Genomic DNA, 23,343 nt, shown 5'->3' with positions numbered 1-23,343 from the left:
GCTTGGAAAAAGGGTGTATTCTGCCTGTTTCCACTTCTTTCTGTTGCATATTTTAATAGCCAATGGTTTGCAGGTTGAGCATTCAAGCAGCTGCTGACTTTGTACAGATTATATCCCAGGTGTTTATGGATTATTATATTCCTAAAGGGAAATATTTATCAATGGAGGGGCAAAAAAGTTAAATATTTTTCTCAAGTTGGAAAAAGGCGCTACTTAAAGGTAAACTGAGTTGACTGTTGCTTTATAATAACATATAATAACATATTAATAGAGAACGAAGAGTTCCATGTAATCAGAAGTTCCATGACTCAGATTTGCCTTCTCCATTTGACTGGAACCTTAGAGTTAGAAAGTGATTCATTTGGAGTTCAAGGACTGCAGCACCAAAACCTGCTTCCTTTTAGATTTATAGTTGTATTTTAATATAACAGTACTGGAAGATTGATTTGAGCTGCAGTCTTTTACTTCCATTTTCTTCAGTTGGCTGGTGTAGGTGTGGGAGCCTTGTGCAAGTTGAAGATACAACCATTACATTTTAAAAAGAGAAGCTGTCTTCATTCTGAAACAACAATGTGGAAAGTAATCTTAGGAGATGGTCAGAAAGAAATGGAGGTATACTTAGGCAGCCTTGATTGTTTCGTAGAAGTGCTAACGAAGTATGAAAGAGGACCTTATGCTTCATCCATTTGTGCTTCCTGTATAAAATCCGAAAGGGAGTCCCTGCATCTCCCCCATTTTGTGATGCTTGAGCTGTAGGTCATCTGAAATGTGTACATTTTACTGTGCTGGTGAGAAATTCATCCTTTGGACATTACACAAGAAGTATGATCAGAATCACTGGCATGCTGTCAGTTGGATTCTATGTGTATTGTAATTATTTATTAGATTTATATATTCTTTTTTAGATTTATATGTGGATTTTCTGTGTAATGCTGAGTTGTGGTTAAACTGGTCAAAATCTGAAAATATCTGTAAGATTACGTAATGCAGTCACCCCATTTTCCACCTACAGGAGAGGGAGGCCATTGGGAAGAAAACTTGGTATGGTATTGTTGATTCATAAATCTAAAAATGCATGAAATGTTAGTGGCATGTTAAATTGTTATTAAAAAATTACAGGTTACTAACGATTACTTGGTTTTATTTCTAAATATTTATCCTGAGGTGCTTCTTCACAAGGTTTTTTCTCGAGAATAGCCATGCTTTGTTCACTCACTTTTTGTAGAGCATCTACATAATGTAGTTACCCTGTCATTGTCATCCTGTGTTTTTCCCTCCATGTGTTCCATCTTTTCTGGGATTGCCTTAGAACGTAGCGAAACCTTTCTAATTGTGGAGTGGGCTTTAATAGTAAGAGAGGATATATTAATTGCAATTTCTCCCTCTAGGCACCCACATGTGTGGGTTAAACAGAGTTTCAAAATTCCATTCTTGGCAGCTAAATTAAAAGCATAGGAATTAGACTGTAAAACCTGGCTTTGACAAGTCTAGCTGTGAAATAAGTTGGCTCCCCTTTCTTACCCCGCTTAATAAAGAATCAGCAACAACTTGTAAAATAAATTTAAAAATAAGATTTACTTACTTTATAATTATGCATTGGTTCACAGCAACAGTAACACTAAAAACTATGCAGGCAGAATACAATCGTACCTCGGCTCCTGAACAATTGAAAATCGGAAGTGAGTGTTCCAGTTTTTGAACTTTTTTTGGAAGTGTTTCCGGCGTGCCTGTGCAATCGGAAACCAATTGGAAGCTGCCCCTTGGTTCCGAACATTTCAGAAGTCTAAAGGACTTCTGGAATGGATTCCTTTTGACTTCTGAGGTACAACTGTACTTATATTTACAGTATAACCAGTTTCAGGCATGTTCCTAAAGCTGGAGCGAATGGAGGCATGCCAGCATCCAACGCTGGTCAAAGGAAAAGAGAGAGGAAGGGGCTAGTACAATATGCTCCTTCCTCTCCAGGATAGGAGGAGAAATGACATCACACTGAGCCCTCTCTACCAATTGTATTTCTATGATCTTAGTATTTGCCATTCAGCAATCTGGCTCTGTGGACTTAGCCCCTCCTCAAGCTAACTAGCAATAATATGCATTTGTTAGGTTTGGCTGCTAATTTCCCACACTAATAAGACGGTAGTGGGTTGCGAATACTTTTCCTTGTAAGAGTTAAAGCAAATGGTACATAGATATGTAGGTAATCTTTTTTCATCTGTTGTGCATTTTCTCATACCCCATAGGATACATTTTTTCTACTATGGTGGTTGCTTGTTCCCATCAGGCGTTAACAATTGCAATGTGCTACTGGGGTCAATAAATAGTTCTGTATTTAAGAATAAAGAGAGTATTTTCTTACATGCCAACAATGCCTCTCAATAAAGAAGACAACAATGATTGCTCATGACCACAACAACTGGTCAAACTGATCCACTCTCATTAGAATACTATTAACCTAAAGGTAGTCTAGCATCCCTTATTCAGATAGATAGATAGATAGATAGATAGATAGATAGATAGATAGATAGATAGATAGACAGACAGACAGACAGACAGATAGACAGACATTGTAACTTTAGCATCCATCTTTTCTGAAACTTTCTGTTTTTTATAGAATTGATTTCTTTAATCTACAAACTCTTTCTGCTAGCATCTGTTTCAGTAGGGGATTGTTCAGTTCACAAAAAGGATCAGTCTGAAACAAAGTCTACTCAAAGTTACATAATTTAGTTCTTATGCAGGACATTAATCTTTTATAAAAGACCTTTTCAAGGCAGAAATGGGAAATTTGTGAATGAGCCATTCAGTTCCTTTACCAATTAAAAGTTTCATTTTAGGAATGAGCTTTTGTGCCTTGTTCTTAGCAAACTGCATGTTAGGAACTGTTATGCAACTTGAAAAATCTGATATTAATTAGTTTAAATAACACAATATTACCCATCGGCATGTTGCTTCTCATTTGAAAAATAAGTTGAAACTAGAGAATCGCCTGGCTAGCACGCAACATAGTTTATAGTTTAAAATAAACTATGATTTAAGGGCATGAGTGCCTTTCTCCCCCCTCACTCCAGGCTCTGCTCGGCAGAGGAAAAGAAAAAGTCATAATCTTGCTTGTTGTGCCATGTGAGCCAAGGCCTGTGGTCTCTTTCCTCCATGCACACAATGAGTGGTAAACCAAGAAGTAACTAGTTTGGTCCCCTGTGCGACAGAATCAGGAGCAAGAAAGAGCGGAGCTGTTGTGTACATTAAACCACATTTTTAATTTAAAATGTGGTTTAATGTTGTGTGGAATTGAGACATCTTCTTTAGAATTAAATAAGCTGCTGTGCCTGACTCAGAATATGTTTGCTGTCAAGATTCTTGAAGCCATAGGTGTTATGAGACTTAACTGATTTGCTACTCTGAAAAGTCTTTTGTATTATATTTTGATTGGTGGAGTGTGCTGTGTGAATTTTCTCTCAGAATTCTCTTTCCTGGGTTTCATTCTATAAAACTCAAATGGAATGTATGTGAGATGATAGATGATAGATAGATAGATAGATAGATAGATAGATAGATGATAGATAGATAGATGGATAGATAGATAGATGATAGATAGATAGATATAGATAGATTTTGTCTTCTTAGCCATTATATTTTGTCTTGTAATCTTGTGTTTCTAGAATTTAAAGTAATCTGAGCTGCCAGCCATTTGTTTGGCTTAATTCTCTGCAATTTAAATTGCTAAATGGTTGGTTCTAATTTTCTTGGTTTTAAACAGTGCTTTTCTTCTAGAAAAAAGGTGCCAGTACTGCATACCCTTAAGTACCCCCAGAAAAAAGCACTGGTTCTAAGCACAGCAGGCCCAACCAGGTATCCACTATAGTGGCTTCATAATAAAATCCGATTTGCTTTATTTTACTCTGAATACCTGTGGATGATAAAGAACATACAAGCATCAAAATGTGCGATATTTTCTTTTGAAAAAACAGTATAACAAAAATACAAATTCAGCTACCTATCTCTTTTAAATAACTATGTGATCAGCATGAGGAAATATTCCTCATTAGGTTTGTAGGAATTTTTAACATCTACATATTAGAGGCCCACCTCTAAAAACCCACCCCAGAAAATAACCTAAAAATATATTATCAGTCATTATCGCTGCATTCCACTTCTGTTATGTTTGAAATACAAAGAGCCAGGGAAAATCAGCTCTTCAAAGTAAGCTTCCAATATTTAGTCCTCTCCTTGATTGAACAATAGTCCACGGACGGGCTATTTAAGGCACACACGGGGTTTTTCTCGAGCTTCTCCTCTCTTGGCCCATTAATTATATTGCTAAAGGAGACCCAGCACCACTCCTTGAGCAGAGCCAGTAACTTCTTTCTCCAGAAGTGGTACAGCAATCTTCCCTCAACACTAACCACCAGGCCCATTAGTTGCAACTAGGCCTTGCCAGTCAGCTCTATGGGGGTGTGCACTGATGGTTCCTCTTATTGCAGGGGAGTCAGTGTGTTGCATCCAGATGTTGTTCAGCTGTAGTTTCCATCATCCCTGGCCATTGGTTGTGCTAGTTGGCACTGATGAGATTTGAAGTCCAACAACATCTGGAGGGTAGAAGAAGAAGAAGCAGCGTTTGGATTTGATATCCCGCTTTATCACTACCCAAAGGAGTCTCAAAGCGGCTAACATTCTCCTTTCCCTTCCTCCCCCACAACAAGCTCTCTGTGAGGTGCGTGGGGCTGAGAGACTTCACCTGTGAGGTGAGTGGGGCTGAGAGACTTCAAAGAAGTGTGACTAGCCCAAGGTCACCCAGCAGCTGCATGTGGAGGAGCGGAGACGCGAACCTGGTTCACCATATTACGAGTCTACCGCTCTTAACCACTACACCACACTGGGTACCATGTTTCTGCCTATTGGCTACCTTGTCTACTCTCCTTTTGCTTTTATAGCCCCACAGCTAATGTTCATAGGCATAATTTAGGGGTCCTAAGCACCTTCTGTCAAATAGAAACAGGTGCAGCTGAAAGAGAGGGCTTTGGAATTACAAGGCTATTATTCCATTTTAGGGTGTTTGAGCCAGATAAATGAGGCGGTAAGATCCAGAAATTCTGCCCTCTCATCTCCTGCCAGAACAGTGTAAAGATTAATAGAAGATGCTGAAAGTTCTTCTGGTTCCTCGAAAGTCTCTTTCTTTCTGTTAGAAAGCCCCTGCTATAGAAGGAGCTAATACTGACTCAGGAAGGCTTGTACATGATCTGGTGGTGCTGGTGTTTTTCTTACTTGGAAGAGGTTTTTAGAACTGTGCAGCCCATGATGTCTGAAAGTTTTTTTCTGCATACTTTGTGGGATGCCAAGTTTCAAATATGGTTTGAATCTCTTTATAATGTACATATGTGTCATGAGAACCCATTTACAGCAAGCTGATATTTTAAAATTCTTTGTTTTTCCTTGCAGACTGCATCCTCAGCTATTAAAGGCGCCATACAACTGGGAATAGGATACACAGTGGGGAACCTCACATCCAAGCCAGACAGAGATGTACTTATGCAAGACTTCTATGTAGTGGAAAGTGTGTTTCTTCCCAGGTAAGGGTGGCTAATTTTCCACCTAAAAATTGTGTGCCTAATGCTTTATTCCATTTTTATCCTGCCTTTCTTCCACATTGTTCAGGGTAGTATACATGTCCCCCTCCCTTTTTTAAAAAAATTAAACTTTTGAAACCACCATGTGAAATAGATTTGCCTGAGATAAACCAGCTAGCCTAGGATCACTTTTTAAGCTTCGTGGTTGTGCATGGATTTGAATCCTGGTAACGTTAGTCTAAGTCTAGCATCAGCAACCGTGATGCTGGTTTTTTACATATTTATCACTTCTCAAGTATGGCTTAATTTAAAAGTATCCTTAAAAGTGGGATATAATTTTTCTTTAGTACAATGGAAAGAGGATTGCTTTGTGAACAGAAGGAAGAGCATGAATCCATATAAAATGAAAGATTCATTGAAAGTAATAACATTTCTTAGAAGATTTACCTAGAAAACTATTAAGCAGTTGATGTTTAGTAGAACGTAGTATTGTACTAACCTTTTTAAAAAATAATAATACATGTGGTGGTGTGACTGCAGTTTAGCTGTTCATTTTATCTATAGTTGGAATCTGTTTTGAGGAAGAAGATTAATCTGTGAGCAGTCAGGGAGACTAGAAAGTCAACAAGACTGGCTGTCAGGCTATTCAACTACTTTATAATCTAGAACTATTGCACTGGAATGCAATTAGGACAATAGAATGGTGTTTGACTTGATGAAGTAATTACATAAAAGCAAAACCTGCAGATAATTTTCTGCCTACTAAACTTTGCCTTATCCCTGTGAAGCTATCTTTAGTAACCATAACAGAACATTTTATTTCATAATAGTAATATTTGGAAATACTATGCTGAGAAATACAACAGATCCCACTATACTCTGAAACAATAGTGTATTCCTTGTACATGGTAGGGAATAAAAAAGGCATGTGAGTTTATGTCCAGGACTCTTTTGTACACCATTTTCTTTGTCTTTCATGTTACTTCCATTATAAATAACCTCAACCATGCAGATACAGTGGTACCTTGGGTTACATACGCTTCAGGTTACAGACCCAGAAATAGTACCTTGGTTTAAGAACTTTGCTTCAGGAGGAGAACAGAAATCACGCGGTGTCGGTGAGGCGGCAGTGGGAGGCTCCATTAGCTAAAGTTTAAGGTTAAGAACAGTTTCAGGTTAAGAACAGACCTCTGGAACGAATTAAGTACTTAACCCGAGGTACCACTGTACTCAATTGATAGTCCCATTTGCTCAAGTTGTCCAATAAGTTTCTGTTATAAAGGTACCTGTATTCTCCAAGAAATGCTCTTACTATAAAGTCAGGCTCGGACATCTCATTCCCTGATGGTTTGATTACAGCAACAATTGTCATTTGTTCAATATGACTAACATCAAGTGTGCAGTCCAGAATTATTGAGTAGTATTTGGCTGAGTTTGCATGTGCTAAAAATTTTACTAGAAGCTGTATAAGCTCATTTTGGATATCTTTTTTCTAGGTAGTAAACCATTGTTTCATGATCTTTAACTCTGCACAAATGTTAATTCATAATAGGATCAAAAAAGACTAGATAAGACAAACTTCAAAAAACTCAATTGCTAGCACTGTACAACTTTTCAGTTCTACCACGGAATGTCAAGTTTTGCAATGCAAAAAATTCTGAGCAAAGCAATCAAACATTCCAAGATTTGTTGTCATTATTGTTCTTCTTGCCTAATTTTCTGTTGGTAAATATCTTCAATTGTTTTTCCTTTAGATAAGTACAATTTAAGTTATCCAGGTCTGATAGCTTTTTAAATCGTCAGTATTCCTCTCGGGTGAATACAGAATTGCACCAATGTTCTTCCAGTCTTTTCAACCTGTTTCTTGTACAGTTGAGGCACCTTTTTTTTTTTTTTTTGCTGAACAACTTACAGCAAAAAACAACAACCCACATCTTTTGAGGTTGAACCATGGATGACACACTTCATCATTTGCTAGTCTCCTTTTGTAGAAAATCTTCTGATTTTAGTCTTTGGGGAAATCATGGGACAATGTATAAATTATCACTGCAATAGTTAGCCAAGTTAGCAGGGTAACTAATTCAAGTTAGACACAATACCATCTTCTTCTGCAGACTCTGCAGTACTCTCACTTCTTGACATCCTCGTTTTCCTCTGCGTGTTTTTCCAGAAATATCTCTAATTTGTGAAACTTCTGTCTTAGTGGTAGTAGGAGCACCACATTCTGCTCCCTCAGTGCTGGTTTCAACAGGAATATAGACATATTCATGTTTTTCAATTGCTTTCTTTGTACAAAGGTATTTCAGGAAGACTTCCTTGCTTTGCTTACGCCTTAGCTTTTTCTGCCTTTTGTTGCCAAATTGAGCTCCAGGTGGTCATTTTTTAATCATCCATAGCTCACTAGAAAAATGAAAAATGAATACATTTTCTAAATAAGCTATGACTGTAAAATTTTAAATTAAGTGCATTTTCACTTTGTGTGTGTATATAACTTCCAGTCAACTCTGTGGTCTATTTCATATATACATAAACAATTCTAATGTATGAATTACTTCAAAAATGATAAAATTCATCAAAATATATAATGGAATTAAAATGTTATCAAACATTTATAAGATACGACAAAGATTAATTTTTATATCACTGTGCCCCTCAAAGGTCAGTACTGTACCCCTCTGAGGTCTGCCCCAGGCAGTGGCCTCACTGGCCCTGACAGACTGTTTTAGAAAAAGGTTCGTAATTTGAGAGTTCTCCTGAATCTGCTCTTGCCACTTGATGTGCAGGTGGCCTCAGTGACAAGAGTGCTTTCCATCAGGTCAGCCTGCTGGCGCAATTACAGCCCTACCTGGACGCTGATAATTTGGACACAGTAATCTATGTTCTCAGGTTGGATTATTGCAACGCACAGTACAAGAAGCTGCCTTTCAAAATGGGTCGGAAGCTCCAGTTAGGGCAGAGTGCAGCTGCTTGGCTGGTGACAGGTTCAAGACAAATAGATCACAAAACACCAATTCTGTTCCAAATACACTAGCTGCCTTAAAGCTTCTGAGCCCAATTCAGAGTGCTGGTTTTGACCTTTAAAGCTCTTTTTGGTTCAGGACCCCAATATCTTCTGGAATGCCTCTCACACTATAAACCCTAGATCTTTGTATGAGGCCCTTCTCTAGGTCCCGCCTCTTAGGGAGGCTCAGGGGGCTTTTGCCATTGGGGCTCTCCGTCTGTGGAATGCACTTCTCAGTAGGTTCCGATGTGCCCCTTCGCTGACATATTTTCAACATCTGGTAAAGACTTCTCCCCCCCACCTTTTAATGTGCCTTCAAAGCTTCTTGTGGCTGATATGTGGGCTGTTGTTTTCTCTGTTTTGTTTATAATGACCGCTCCCCGCTTAAAACGGGGGGCGCCCTTTGCGTGGACGCGTGCAGCCCCTAGATCTGGAGCGGCTCCAACAGCATAGGCTTGGCTTTGCCTTCCCTCAGGTGGGATACCTGGAGGTCACCGCCTACCTCAGTCAGTTGTCCAATCCCACCTGGGGGAAGCGTTGCCAAGGAGACCAGGCCAGGTAGGGGAGGGATTACCTGCCCACACAATAGAGGGAGGAACTTACCTGGGAATCCTCACTTGTTTTCTCTGTTTTGTTTATAAATGCATTTCTTTGTGTTTTTAAGAGTATTGTAAGACACTTGGAGATCTTTGGATAACAAGAGACTAACAAATCTGAGTGATAACAATAAGCAAACTCTGAATTCCTTCATTTACTTTCAAAAGGAAATAATAATAATAATAATAATAATAATAATAATAATAATAATTTATTTATACGCCGCCCATCTGGATGAAAAGTAGGTTCAAATGAAAATGGCATGAATGTATTTTGGATATACGCAGTACACTTGTTGACTGATAGTTACCATGGCACACAAATACGACTGAATGCTTGCTTTGCATTAGGTTTTTGCCTTGAAGCTGCATTTGGGATATTATGCAAATAGTTTCTCATCTTTGCAACCTTCCCTAGATAAAAGGATGTTGTTGCCTTGCTTGCCTTGCCGTCCAGCAATAAAATGGTTGCAGTTTTTGAATTTTGAAATAAATGATGAGGACCAGTTATTTAGTTTTTGATAGCGCAACTATTAAAGAGTTCCCAAGTAGATGACAATTATTATCTGTGATAATAATTGTCATCTACTTGTCATCTCACTATCTGTGAGTTTCTCCTCTTCCTCCACCCCCCTCTAAATTTCATCCGTAATCACAAGGGTTTGGGAAGGGTTCCTTCATGACGGTGCTGCACTTCTGCAACTGCCCAAGCTGTGTGAGCTCACCCAGGATGAGAAACTGGTCTCACGCGTCTGCATTAGATTTGATTCTTCTAATATCTGAAGGGGGGCTGCATTTGTCCTGATTTGCTTTGTTCACTTAATTGTGATGTTATAACTTGTAATAGCAGGCTATGTATAAAGGTAAAGGGACCTCTGACCGTTAGGTCCACTCACGGATGACTCTGGGGTTGCGGTGCTCATCTTGCTTTACTGGTGTGTAAAAGAGCACCATATTTCCAAGTTAGGAAATTGATTTTTTCCATTGACTCTGAAGAAGAATTTCACACCTGAAACACACAGGGCTCTTTCTCCACTCCTGCCCAGTTCACTGTTTTCTAGCACCATTTGAGAGTCTTTTTTCTCTCGCCACTCCTCACCTGTTGGCTACTACAGCATTTGATGCAGAATTGGGCAACCTCTATAAAAACACAGCATAGCTCCACCCCTATACTCAAAGACAAATGTGGGCTGCTTTAATGATGTATCATATTCATATCAAAAAGTTCCACAAAAAAGAAGTCTAGTTCTTTTGAGCATGAAAAAAATTACTTTGCAATTTCTTTTTCTTTTCTTTTGGTGGTGTTGTTACAAAAGTCAGTTGAGTCCAAGCCAGAACAAGAACTGAACAGCATTCTGTTAGTTTGAGGCACAGTTGCTTTCCTTTAACTATTTTCAGGACACATTCATGGAATTCAGATGTGCATGGATATCTCCATTCTACTGGGCTAGAAATCATACTCCTACAGTGGTACACAGGCACTACCTTCTGCGGTGATTTAAAAATGTAGCCTTTGGCATGGCTAGGGTAAATCCACTGGGTTTCCTTCATTTACTCCTGAAGCAATACACGATCACAAAAATTAACACCTTTTGTCAGATAAGAGCCTGAGTTATTGTGGAGGATATTTTTCAACAGTGCTTAATGCTCCATTAGCAAAAAATATTGGCATGCTGTGTTAATGCCTTAAGCCCAGGGGTGGGGAGTCTACAGAGGCTGTTTTCCCAAGACTATGCCCCCCCCCGGATGTCACAGGTGACATCAAGTGTGAGGCAGGTGAAGACATGGCTTCCAAGGAACAATTGGAGCTCCCCGTTGTTCATTTGCAAGTAGGGCCCACTAACCATGCAGATTAGCTGATCTGCACTGACAGTGAGCCCCACTGGAATTGCTGCACTAACGGCTTTCCCATGGAGCTTGCTTTGTCTCTGTGTGGGCACAGTTTGAATTCAAACAACATCTGCTAACGGACTTCAAAGGAGCTTGCAATAACTGCCAGTCCCTAGTTACAGTGACCTGTGCCCCACCTGCCAACCTACAGTGGAGAAATGGCTTAGTCTCTTTTTAGAAGAGGAGAGAAGCATATTAAGCTAAAATTGTCTGAAAATGTATTGAAACTTCATATCCTGTTTAGGATATGACACCTGTTTAGTCATGTTGGCTTGCTCCTGCCTGCTTCAGCTCTGCACTGTGCTTTTGGGACAGTTTTTTTTAAAAAGGTTCATATTTATAGTAAGATTTCTGTTCTTAACGAATTTGTGTAATACCTTTAAATTTCTCTTTTCAATTCAGTGAAGGGAGCAATTTGACCCCTGCTCATCATTATCCTGACTTCAGATTTAAGACATATGCTCCTTTAGCCTTCCGCTACTTCAGAGAACTTTTTGGTATTAAACCTGATGACTACTTGGTAAGAATTTACACCCCCCCCCTACAAAAATAGGAGTGGTATGGAATAGCTTTCTGTTTCTATAGAATGTGCTGTGAAGAATTGTAGTTCTTGACCATGCATTTAATTCTTCAGCTTATAATTGGTTGCCCTAAAACCCGATGTGTTAATTGATAGCTCAGCAACTGCTTGAGTCATTATTTCTACTGGAATATTGTAATTGAAATTGAATACTCCTGTGGATTTTGCTGATTGAATTGTAGTTTAGAGACCTCCATCTGCTAATTGCCTTGTAATTGTCTAGCAAAGTATATAAATATTTGCTTCCATATGTTGTAACCTTGAACTAGAAAAGCACAGAGCTCCATAGTTAAAATCCCTCAAGATTTTTGCACTCTTGCACATACATTCAGTGTCAGAAAAAACAGTCCGCAGCAGGCTTTTTATGTGTAGATCAGCTATAGCAGATAAATAAGCTGTTATGCAGAGAAAGGATTTCCTGCAGCAAGGGGACAATGCATGTTGGACAGCTTGCCTTGCCATATTAAGATCCTGTGTAGCAATCTGTTCCATTACCCATAGTGGCATTAAATTTCTCTTTTTCCGTGTTCAGTATTCTATTTGCAGTGAACCTCTAATAGAACTATCCAATCCTGGTGCCAGTGGATCCTTGTTCTTTGTCACTAGTGATGACGAGTTCATAATCAAAACAGTTCAACACAAAGAAGCAGAGTTCCTTCAGAAGCTGTTGCCTGGCTACTACATGGTAAATAAATTCAAATTCCAAGCTCTTCCTGTTTAGTTTCTTTTTGGGAGGTTGTGTGATGGCTGTGTGTGAATTTTAACTTGGCTTTTTAATAGCTTACTTAACACTTTACCATAATCATGATAAATTTTAAATACTGCTTTCCCCCTTTGTATTTGTGCTCCTATTTGCTACACGCATGAGAACTTCTTTAAAATTCTGAGTTAATAAATGAACACTTTTAACCATAACTGTTGTTATGGCTTGCCATGATGCTGATAAATCAACTGTGCATTTGTGGTGTTGTACTTAACTAAACTTCTTCTTTGGCAATCACTTGTAGCCAAGTAAGATTGTCTTCCATAAACACTGTTTTAACAATGAGTCCGTAAGTGACTGTGGAGGCCAATTCTGGACCCACATGTCTTTCCACAGTGGAGACATTGGTTTCCGGGTGGGAGTTGATCACAGTGTGGATTTGCCAAGCGTGCCTTCCTCTTAGCATGTTTCTGAGTTTGAGTGTCTTCATAGTCCATAACACCTTTGGTAAAGGCTGTTCTCCAACTGGAGCACTCGCAGACCAGTGTTTCCCAGTTGTCGGTGTTTGTACTACATTTTCTTTAGATTTGCCTTGAGACAGTCTTTAAACCTCTTTTGTTGACCACCAGCTTTACACTTTCCATTCTTAAGTTCGGATTAGAGTAGTTGCTTTGGAAGATGATAATCAGGCATCCGCACAACATGACCAGTCCAACGAAGTTGATGTTGAAGAATCATTGCTTCAACACTGGGGATCTTTGCTTCATCCAGTACACTGATATTAGTTCACCTGTCTTCCCAAGTGATGTGTAAGGTTTTTTGGAGACACCGTTGATGGAATCTTTCGAGGAGTTGAAGATGGCGTTTATAAGTAGTCCATGTTTCACAAGCATACCTTAAGGTTGGTAGTACAATAGCTTTGTAAACAAGCATTTTGGTTTCCTTGCAAATGTCCCGGTCTTCAAACACTCTGCACTTCAATTGGGAGAAAGCTGCACTCGCAGAGCGCAGGCGATGCTGGATTTTGGCATCAGTGTTGACCCTTGTGGAAAGATAACTGCCTAGGTAGGAGAAGTGATCAACATTTTCCAACGTTACACCATTGAGTTGGATTTGTGGCACTGCAGAGGGGTTATTTTGTACTTGTTGGTGCAACACTTTGGTTTTTTGGATGTTGAGCAACAAGTCAAACTTTTCATAAGCTTCTGTGAAGATATTTAGGATGGTTTGGAGGTCATCCGCTGGGCATGCACACACTACATTGTCTACCAAACCAATAACCCTCCTATCACAAACATATTTAAAAGGACATGGAATGTTAATCAGCCCAAGGCACCTAAAGATATATAATGAAGGCATATGATACATTGAATTGTATATGCAGAAAGAGGAGGAGCATCAAGAAGAATGGAAGAAATTTAAGGAATATTTAGCAAAATATTATAATATAACATAAGTGGAATTACTTTCAACTATTAAGTTTGCCTTAGGATTAAATTATGTTGAATTGTATAAGATTATGGATTAAGAATATTATGAAAAGGAAGTTAGTAATTTGAACAGGTTAATTTTATTAGAAAGTGGATATTGAAAAATTGCTAAAATGAAATTTGATGAAAATCAGTCAGGAAGGATTTGAGGAAGTCACTCAACAATGGAATGTAATCTGGATTTTTAACTGTAAGAAGTGTTGTATGTATGTTTGTTTTTATTTTTTGTATGTTTTGTTATTTGTTATTTTGTGTGGTGTTAAATCTGGAAAATTAATAAAAAAAATGGGGGGGGGGAGTTGTTTGGAAGCAATCCCACTTAATGGGATCTTGAAGGGCTTGAGTGTTCATTTTTTGCCTTGTTTTCCTCCCTTGAAGCCTGCGTTGAGGTATAATCTTGATAGCCATCATGGAGTGTATTAGTCGGTGATCCGTCCAGCAGTCGTTGGCGCTCATCATAGCTCTGGTAAAGAGCACATCATGGCGATCTTTAGCACGGACAATAACATAGTCTAAAAGGTGCTAGTGGTTTGACCGAGGATGCCTCCATGAAGTTTTAAATTTATTTTTCTTTCAAAAGAGTGTGTTGGTAATAACAAGGTTGTGTGCTGCACATATCTTCAAAAGTAAGATTCCATTCTGGTTGCTGTTGCCAATTCCTTCTTTCCCAATAGTCCCAGGCCACAGATCGAAATCTTACCCAGGAGGATAATTGTATCTTCCTTAGGCATCTCTGATAGGCGTCTCTGATCCAGCTGAGAGTAAATTTTTTTTTTTAATGTGTTCATCAGCATTCAGTGTTGGTGCATAAGCACTTATAATAGTAGCCTGTTAGTTTTTGGTGAGCTTTATTCAAAGGGTTGAGAGTCACTCATTAATGCCGGTATGGACTTCTGACAGGAGCTTCACAAGGTTGTTTTTGATAGCGAAGCCTACCCCATGTATTCGATGTTCTTGTTCAAATAGACCTTTCCAGAAGAATGTGTAGCCTCCATTTTCTTCCTTCAGTTGTCCCTCGCCTGCTCTTCGAGTCTGTTGAAGCACAGCAATATCGATGTTAAAACTTCGCAGCTCTCTTGCAGTGATGGCAGTTCTGTGTTCAGGATGCCTGTTATTTGTGTTATCTGACAAAGTCCATATATTCCATGTTCCAAAGTTCAATTGTCTTTTACGAACGCTAGGTGGTGACCCCACTGGGCGCGGTAATCCAGTCAGGGAAAAAGGGAGGCAGACTATGTTTAGGGCACCTTTTCTAGCCCCTCCCCCTTTTCAGGGTGAGCAGAGTGGATCCTAAAAAGGGCTGCTCGGTCCTGGATGCAGCTGCTGAGGGGCTCAACTGCCTTGTTCCTTGAGTCAGAACAACTGAATCTGTATCCACCTCCCGTGTGCCAGTTCATGACTAGGGGCTTCCAGATTTCACGATCCTGCCCCTGTTACAATTTGCCGGTCGCCATGGGACTTTTGGGGGTTTGGGTTGGGTTTTTGGAAGACGCCTGTGCGTGAATTTGTTTTATATGTGTAGATCAGTGCACGCTGATCAACACACAGTCTTTGCAGTAGGGCTCTGTTCCAATAGCATGAGTAGTCATGACGAACCGGTAGATCCTATCTGCTGCAGCCTTCACCCGCCTTCACAGCTGTTGTAACATACCGCTTGTCATCACCCGCCTGTTCTGCCGTTGAGGACTTCTTGGATCATTCTTTGTCTTGCTCCTTCCCTTTGACCTTACTGCCTTGGGTGACCCTGCTGGGAGTACGAGATTCCCAACGGCTTCACTCACAAGGGTCATAGGAACATGCAAGCCCACTCACTACAACAAGGTGATGATCCAGCGAGTGAGACTTAGTAAACTATGCATTTGTATACTAGCAGAGTCACTGTTACCACCTCTTACAGCTAGTCATTATTTCAGAACTTGTCTGTTTTGGCCTTCTGACTGTCCAAAATTTGAGTAATAGGCTCTACTTTTGCCAAAAAAGAAAGTGTGGGGAGAATATCTGCTCACCTGCGACTCCATTGCCGAATGGCCCGACCATGGTGGGTTCAGGGAAGTTGCCATCTTCCGATGTGGTCGGGGGAAGGGATGGCTGGCACTGCCCCCCTCCAGCCACAAGAGGCCCTCAGGTAAGGATGTTCAGTGCCCACTCAGCCAATCGGAAGCTGGATCTTGGGGCTGCGAGCAGCCCACCCCTAGCTTTTTTAAGGGGGTGGCCAGATGTTGGCTGCCCTCTTGGCTGATCGTCGTGGGAAAAGGTGGGGAGAATGTGTTCCACATGGATTTAACCAGAGTTGAGAGATCAGAAGTGGGCCATGCATCTTCTCTACTGTTCACCAGAATTTCCTCCCTGGCTGCCTTAAATGCAGTTAAGCATAACATATTCAGTGACATTAACCTCTATTATTAATTAGGTTTCCCTTTAAATTAGAATTTCAAAATAGCTGGAAACTCCTTGCTAAGGGCTAGTGTTCTGGTTAACGTCAGTTTATGTGGTTAATGTTCACTACGATTAATGTCAGTACCTATGTAACACATAACCATAGTTAAGGCAGATGGGGGAATTTCAAACCAAAGCATGGAATAATTTAGATTGCTTGTCACCACTGGTCCTCAGTGTAGAGAGCCTTCCAATTTAAGAGCTTAACTTTTTTTTTAGTTTAGTTTAAAATAAAACACTTCAAGCATTATTTCATTAAAAGTATATGTCTGGTTTGTTTAGGATAGACTTGACTTCCTAGTCTATATTAAGGTGCATGCAGAAATCTTATTTTAAATGTGCTTCTGATGTTCATTGGTGCTTCTTCATTTTGTTTTTTAAGAATCTCAACCAGAATCCAAGGACACTCCTACCAAAATTTTATGGACTGTATTGTGTTCAGTCGGGAGGTATTAATATCAGGATAATTGTGATGAACAATGTTCTGCCTCGATCACTGAAAATGCATTTCAACTATGACTTGAAAGGCTCCACGTACAAAAGGAGGGCATCCAGGAAAGAGCGAGAGAAGTCCAACCCCACCTTTAAAGACTTGGATTTTCTTCAAGACATGCATGAAGGATTATATTTTGACTCGGAGACTTATAGTGCACTCATGAAAACGCTACAGAGGGATTGTCGAGTAAGTAAGAACTTTTGATACCAATAGCTGTTGTCAGACCATGACTCCACTGTTTACACAGTGCGGGGTGAATGGGCTCTTGTCCATAAAATAGTTCTTGTTCACAATAACTGCATTTCATCTTGAAGCTGCCAGCAGACTCCCTTGTTTGTGTTAACAAAATATAGTTTTGGCTTGAAGGGTATAAAAGGGAACTGTTGAAAGGAAGTAGGTGGAAAGATGAAACAAGAGGTAGTAAATGTGATATTCTTTGTATGATTTTGGTGTCTCATGGTTGTGTTCTTGATTGCTGTCTTTTCCTTTCTAACCACACCTAACTGTGTTTCCTTTAATTGATCTTTCCTTCTTTTTTCCAGTCTGTTAGGAACTCTCCAGGTTCCCTGTTGGGCCCTTTGTTTTTATTCTTTGCCTTTACCCTTTAGGTTCTCTTAGGCTGCAGTCCTATATACACTTGTTCAGGGGTATCTCAATAGGACCTATTTCTGAGAAAACATGCATAGGATGGCACTTTATTCAGTCTTTCATTATGAATCGTCGTTCTGCAGTCTTGCGTGCATTTCCCATACATGATTTCAACTAGACACGCTGGGCTGCGGCTCCATTCCAGCCTTTTTCTTCTGCCTGCAGCTCTCTCTGCTCCTCCCTTCTGCCTTCCTTTCTCTCTGCCTGCCCTCCCCCCTTCTGTTGGCCAGCTCACAGGTGGAGGAGGGAGGCAAGGCACTGAAGGTGCAAGGGAGGCCCCCCCACAGCCCTTCTGCTATGCTCAACCCTTGAACAAACCCTCCACATATGATGGGATTTGACTGTACATTGATGGTGGTCAGAGACACTTTTCTAACTTATGTTCTTATTTGGTTAATCTTTCATCTTTACATCTTGCTATTATCTCTGTGTGGTTTCTTTTCTTTTAAGGCCAAGTCTTTCAGAGATGGGATTTCTAATCCCCTCACCCTCTTTCTTTCTTTTCAAGCTAAAGATCTTGGTTTTGTGTTTGGATTCTTATGTCATTCTCAACCCCCCGGATTTAGTATTTTCTTTCTCTGACAGCTTCCCATACCTTGTTCATTATCTTCTTTCCCCCAATTGACTTGTTGTAATGTCCTTTTAGTTGGTCTTCTCTATCCCACCTTATGGCTCTTGTTTTTGTTTTGCATTTTGCCACCTACTTAACTTTTTCGGCTCAGATGCACACAATGTTTCTCTGCTCTTGGTTTTTCTTTGCTCTCCTACCTTGCCCATTTTGCATAAAAGGTTCTGTTAACTTGCCTTTTTGTATGTATTCATGGTCTAGCTCCTGCTGATTTCTCATCTTGGCTTTCTACATGTCTTTTCCCTTATTTTTTGCCTACATTATATGCTTTTTGTCTTATCGCTGCTTATTTGTGAAAAGTATTACTGAGTTGATTATCTACCTCTTCTTAAAACATCTTTCAGGAAGCCTATGTTTAATGGTTGTTGCTGCCTTCTTATGTTTTGTTCTATTTTCAACTTCCTTTCTAAAGAAAGCATGTAAGCCTTTTGGGCTGTGTCTATTTTTTATGTGTTTTGTACATCATGTAGCTCTTAAGCCATTTCAGAAATTGCTATTACTATATGATGTGATGCATCAGCAGTATCAAACTGCAATACCAAACCCAGAGTAACATGGTTACGTTAAATGTTTTTGGAGTAGAACTGCTAATCCAGACTTGAGGTACAGTCACTGAAAGTTAAGCCTTGTAGTAACTTGTTTTTTTTATTAAAAGTTTATTTTTATTAACAACTTTCTATGGAGCCCTTCAGCGTCAGTTTCCAAGGGAGTATACAACCTATGATAAAACATAAAAATATACAATAAAAACGATAGAGGGTTGCATTGCATTATGTCCTTGATGCTGATGACAGGAAAAGAGAAAGCTGCCTTATGCTGGAGCAGTTTTGGGATATAATTTCTATTGGCATGCATACAGTTAGACAAGTAGTATTTGGGCAGATTTCACCTCAGCAGTGGTACACTCATTTTAGCAGGCTCTATGAGTTGTGTATTTTTAGGATGTAGGTTTTATATATGATTCTAGATAGCAATGTGATTTTATGCATAATTTTATACTGTTGCTTCGTGTGCTGTACCTATTTCTCTTACATGCAAATGGCCAATTGCCCAAGCAGTAACCAACAACTTATTACTATAGAATAGGCTACACTGGCCCACTTCTCCCAGGGGTTGAACCTGGGGCCTTGTGCATTCAAAGCTGTAGCCCTATCACTGAGCCATGGCCCTTCCTTAGCCTGTCAAAGGTTTCTGTCAGTAAAACAGGGAGGGAGGCAGGCGACTTTTGCGGATTTTTCTCTCCTGGACCCTCCACGGCATCCCTTCCGCACTCTGTGAGAGGATCCCTCTCACCCGCTGGAGCATATTGGGGGGGTGGGCATTGCACATGAGACTGCAGCTGGGTGTGCAAAGCGACAGAAGAAGCCTCCCTCCCCACGTCACTGATGCAAACCTCACTGGATCAGTGTGAGAGTTGGCATTAGATACCGCAGTTGAAAGCAGCATAAAACAAGGTACAAATGGTTTTGGGTTTTTTAAAGCCTGGGAGATTAAAAGGTCTTTGCCTGTCACCAAAATTATGACAGTAGAGATGTCTGCCGAGCCTCCCTGTGCAGAGGGCAGGGAGGTTGCCCTGTCTCCTAGGATGCTGCTAGGGAACAAAATAAGGGAAAGACTCTTAGGCAGGTGTGGCCAACATGGGGCCCCTCAGAGGTTGTTGGACACCCCTGTCAGTTCCAGCCAGCATGGCCAGCGGTCAGGTCAGAGGAGAGTCGGAGTCCAGCAACATCTGGGGAGACCACGTTGGCAGCTTGTTTTGTAGGGGTCATAAAAGGAGTAAATCAGAGAATAAAAAGTGCATTGGATGAAAATGTTCTGATGTGAAAACAACAACAACAACAACATACTAATAATTTATTATTTGTACCCAGCCCATCTGACTGGGTTGCCCCAGCCACTCTGTGCAGCTGCCAGCATATATAAAAACATAGTAAAACATTAAGCCTTAAGAAGCTTCCCTATACAAGGCTGCCTTTAGATGTCTCCTGGTTGAAATGGGGTTATAAAACAAAAAGGGCATTCCTCATGGGCAGATTGCCATGTTCATTGGCGCAGCGCAACCCGATGTCAAGTCGTGTTAGTGAACATGAAGCCATCTTTTGTTTGGATTTTGAGTGTGAATTTGGAGATGATCTAATAATCAGCTGCATGCTCATGAGACATTCTTCCTAACAAAAGGCACTGTTCCTCATCTTTGGTCTCCAGAAATGAATATTCCATGAAATCAAGCTATTAGTGACCATGCAGAATATCTGCTCTGGACATCCACATGCTCCTTCTACCCTTAGAGTGTCAAGAGGTTTATTGTAGCCTCAAACTATGAGGCTGTAAAAATGTACCACAGTGACAAAGCTCCCACTTGTAAGGCCCTGAACCAATGTTCTTCAAACTTGGGTCGTTGGATGTTGCTGATCTGCAGCTCCCATTGTCCCTGATGTATTGGCTGAGTTGGCTGGAGAAGCTGGGAGTTATAGTCTAACAATGTTTAGTGGCCCAAGGAATAATATTAGGTCCTAGTTACCCAGTGTGGTACCTCTCCTTGTACCATTCTGCCTTGTGTGTTGATATCTGCTGGTGCTGCCCTGCTTGTTAGACCATTTTCAAATTAGGTTTGTACCTTTACAGCTCATGAAAGGATCTCATCAGTGGCAGCTCCTCCGCTGTGAAATGTCCTCCTTCTTGAAAGCTGGCTGGTGCCAAGAATGGTTAGTCTTTGACACCAGCTAAAAACTTGCCTCTTTAGCCATCATCAGGCCGCTGATTTTTGAGTAGAGGTTACGCGGATTAATTTTATATTGCTTTAATATTTTTATTGGAATTGTTTAGTTGTATTTTATGTCTGATGTATGCTGCCCTGGGATCAATTGTTTGATGAAGGGTAGGTTGAAAATGAAATACATAATAAAATATAGTACCCCAATTACTCAAACTGGGTATGAACAGCACCAAATTCATTCATAAATTCATAATGTCTTATAGCTTGGTATTGAAAGTGTCTTCAAAACTGTGTCAAACCTATTTGCTAACAAGGGCTTCTCCTGCACTGTAACAGTATTATATTAACCATTTGTTTGCCTGTGTTTTTGCAAAATGCTTTTTTCCCCTTTGAAAAGACAGTGATACCCATGAAAACTTTGGGCTTCCAACCTAGTCTGCCTGTTTGTAAATCTACCCCTGCAACTAAAAAGGCGGTCAGATTATTAAAGTGAAGCAGCTGCTTCTACATTTCCATAGAAAAGGTTCTGTGAAAAGGCTACTGGTTCTGGGCTTGCTTCTGAATGGCTTCACAATGGTTGCCAATATTTACCTTTTGCAATGGAATTTGAAGTCATCACAGGAAGGTTTGGGATAGGCACGGCATCTTGTTCTCTTCCTGCTGGCAATCATTTGCAAAAGCCAGGACAGACCCTGTAAACAACAGAGACAATTTTCTGAATATTTGATATTTTGATGCTCTCCTATTGGGATTTTAACAATAGCAGAGTTAGGATGTTGGAGTCTTTTTGCTTTAGTAGATTTTAAAAGTAGACAAACTTCTAAGGCCTCAGGGAGGAGGGGTGTCGTAATGCAAATAATTATCTGGAAAAGGCTCTATGTCGTCTTGATTCCATGATAAAAATGTTTGCATCCTTTTAATAAAAGGATAAGTGGAAGAATGAATATGGGAATAGGCAGTAAGAGGGAGATACTGAGAGAGGAGTGAAGAAGCAGGGAGAAAAGTGAGGGATGTCGTGCCAGGTTAGTAATATTTAACTGTAAAACTTTTGTATGTGACGGTTGCCTGTTCTGAATGTAACATTCCTTAATTAAATCTAGGTTTATATTTAATGATCTGTGTTCTGGTCTGGGTGGTTTAGAAGGAAGATAATCTCACACGCCACACACACACACATACACACACACACACCCCCCCCCCGGTGTGATGGAGGCCTGAGAGTATATGCAATGAGAGGATACAGATATCGTGATGCTCTCTGCAGGTGCAGAGGTGGAGGCCGGAAGTATCTAAGAGGGACTGAGGCGGGACTGAGGGGCTGACCTGAACAGTCTGGGGACAGATTGCAAGCGACCCCAGAAACATGGCAAGCCTTATTTTAAGTTACACATTTTATGGTGAAATGCTTTCATTTATTATCATTGTGCATTGAATGCTCTGTGTTTTATGCCTTTGTGTGTTTACATGTGAGGTTCAAGCATCCTTTATGCTTGAAAACTGTTTTGGTAAAAATGAAGTGCCAGTAGTCATATCTTGATAAAAGTGCCACGAGTGACAGCACAAAACAACTAGCATAGGCAGCAGCAAAAATGGGTGGCACGATTCCTGACCGGTGAGAAGTGTCACACACAAAAAGCACTGAACCTGTGGTTAGCACAATAAAGGCTTTCAATCATAATCCTTCTAAGCTTTGAGATGCAACTGACTATGTGCTCAGGGATCAAGAGGAAAAATTGCATACTTTGCTGAAATTTAAGTGTCTGCTTTTCTAGTTTTTCTGGTGTGGTATAAATATTGACTATGCAGTAGTAGCCTCATTTTTTATTGGGCGCTTGGTTGCTGCAGTATAAATTCTCTGATGGTAAGAGAATGTTTAGTTTCTACAGAAGAAGGAAAAACTAATCATCTGTCAATAACAAAAAGTTCACAGTTCTCACTGAAAATAGGACTTTTGTTAATGGGACCATGTGGGAAGGTGGTACTGTAGTGTGATAGTAACAGTCTGCAGAAGCAGCTATATCTTGATAAAACACACAAACACAAAATATTGCAGGAAATTTCATTCATCTTAAAGATTTTACATACCTGACATGGATTTGTAGTAAATAAAATACAAATGCAAATATTAAAATGCAAATAATTCATGCATTGTAGGGGGTTGTTACTAGATGACCTGGGGGTCCCTTCCAACTCTGCAGTTCTGTGATTTGAGCTGAGTTGTATTTCAGTATTGCAATTAACTTATAGAAAGGAATCAATAGCTCTTCCTTTAATTTTTCAATAACTTTCAGAGTTGTTGACTTTCTTCTGTTTGTCAATAAAAATTAATCAACAATGCAGCATTATTATTGACACGTTATTGTTTCCCTGGAGTCAGACTGACACTGCAGGAAAAGAAAAGCAATGGAGGAGCATTGCCACATTTTTCTATCACACACACAGATTTGTCTTTACTATTCTTTGTGCAAACTGGTGCCCTCTCCTTTCCTAAAGCCTGTAATTACCCAGTTAAAAGTGCAGAAATATTACCAGGTTACCTGTAATATTTTTCTGTTAATAACATAGTTTTATTACTGTTTATAATTTTAATGTTTT

General features: G+C 40.0%; 1 protein-coding gene across 5 annotated transcripts in view; it reads left to right on the top strand.

Moving 5' to 3' along the window:
- PIP5K1B (phosphatidylinositol-4-phosphate 5-kinase type 1 beta) overlaps positions 1-23,343 on the top strand; it is a gene marked incomplete at its 3' end in the record, with an annotated part of 92,932 nt that overhangs the window by 33,948 nt on the left and 35,641 nt on the right. For 3 of the 5 annotated variants that reach the window (XM_083576910.1, XM_083576911.1, XM_083576909.1), the window contains exons 4-7: positions 5,437-5,567; positions 11,454-11,571; positions 12,164-12,316; positions 16,643-16,942. In XM_083576910.1, coding sequence (XP_083433036.1) covers positions 5,437-5,567; positions 11,454-11,571; positions 12,164-12,316; positions 16,643-16,942 — 702 coding nt within the window. Of the gene's footprint in view, positions 1-1,612; positions 1,680-5,436; positions 5,568-11,453; positions 11,572-12,163; positions 12,317-16,642; positions 16,943-23,343 lie in introns of those variants that run through there. The other 2 variants (XM_083576912.1, XM_083576913.1) reach the window with 2 other exon arrangements.

Source organism: Podarcis filfolensis (genome assembly GCF_964270895.1).
Source record: "Podarcis filfolensis genome assembly, chromosome: 11".
NCBI classification, from domain to species: domain Eukaryota; kingdom Metazoa; phylum Chordata; class Lepidosauria; order Squamata; family Lacertidae; genus Podarcis; species Podarcis filfolensis.
The sequence above is the reverse complement of the archived record's forward strand: the minus strand, read 5'-3'. Positions and strand labels throughout refer to the sequence as shown.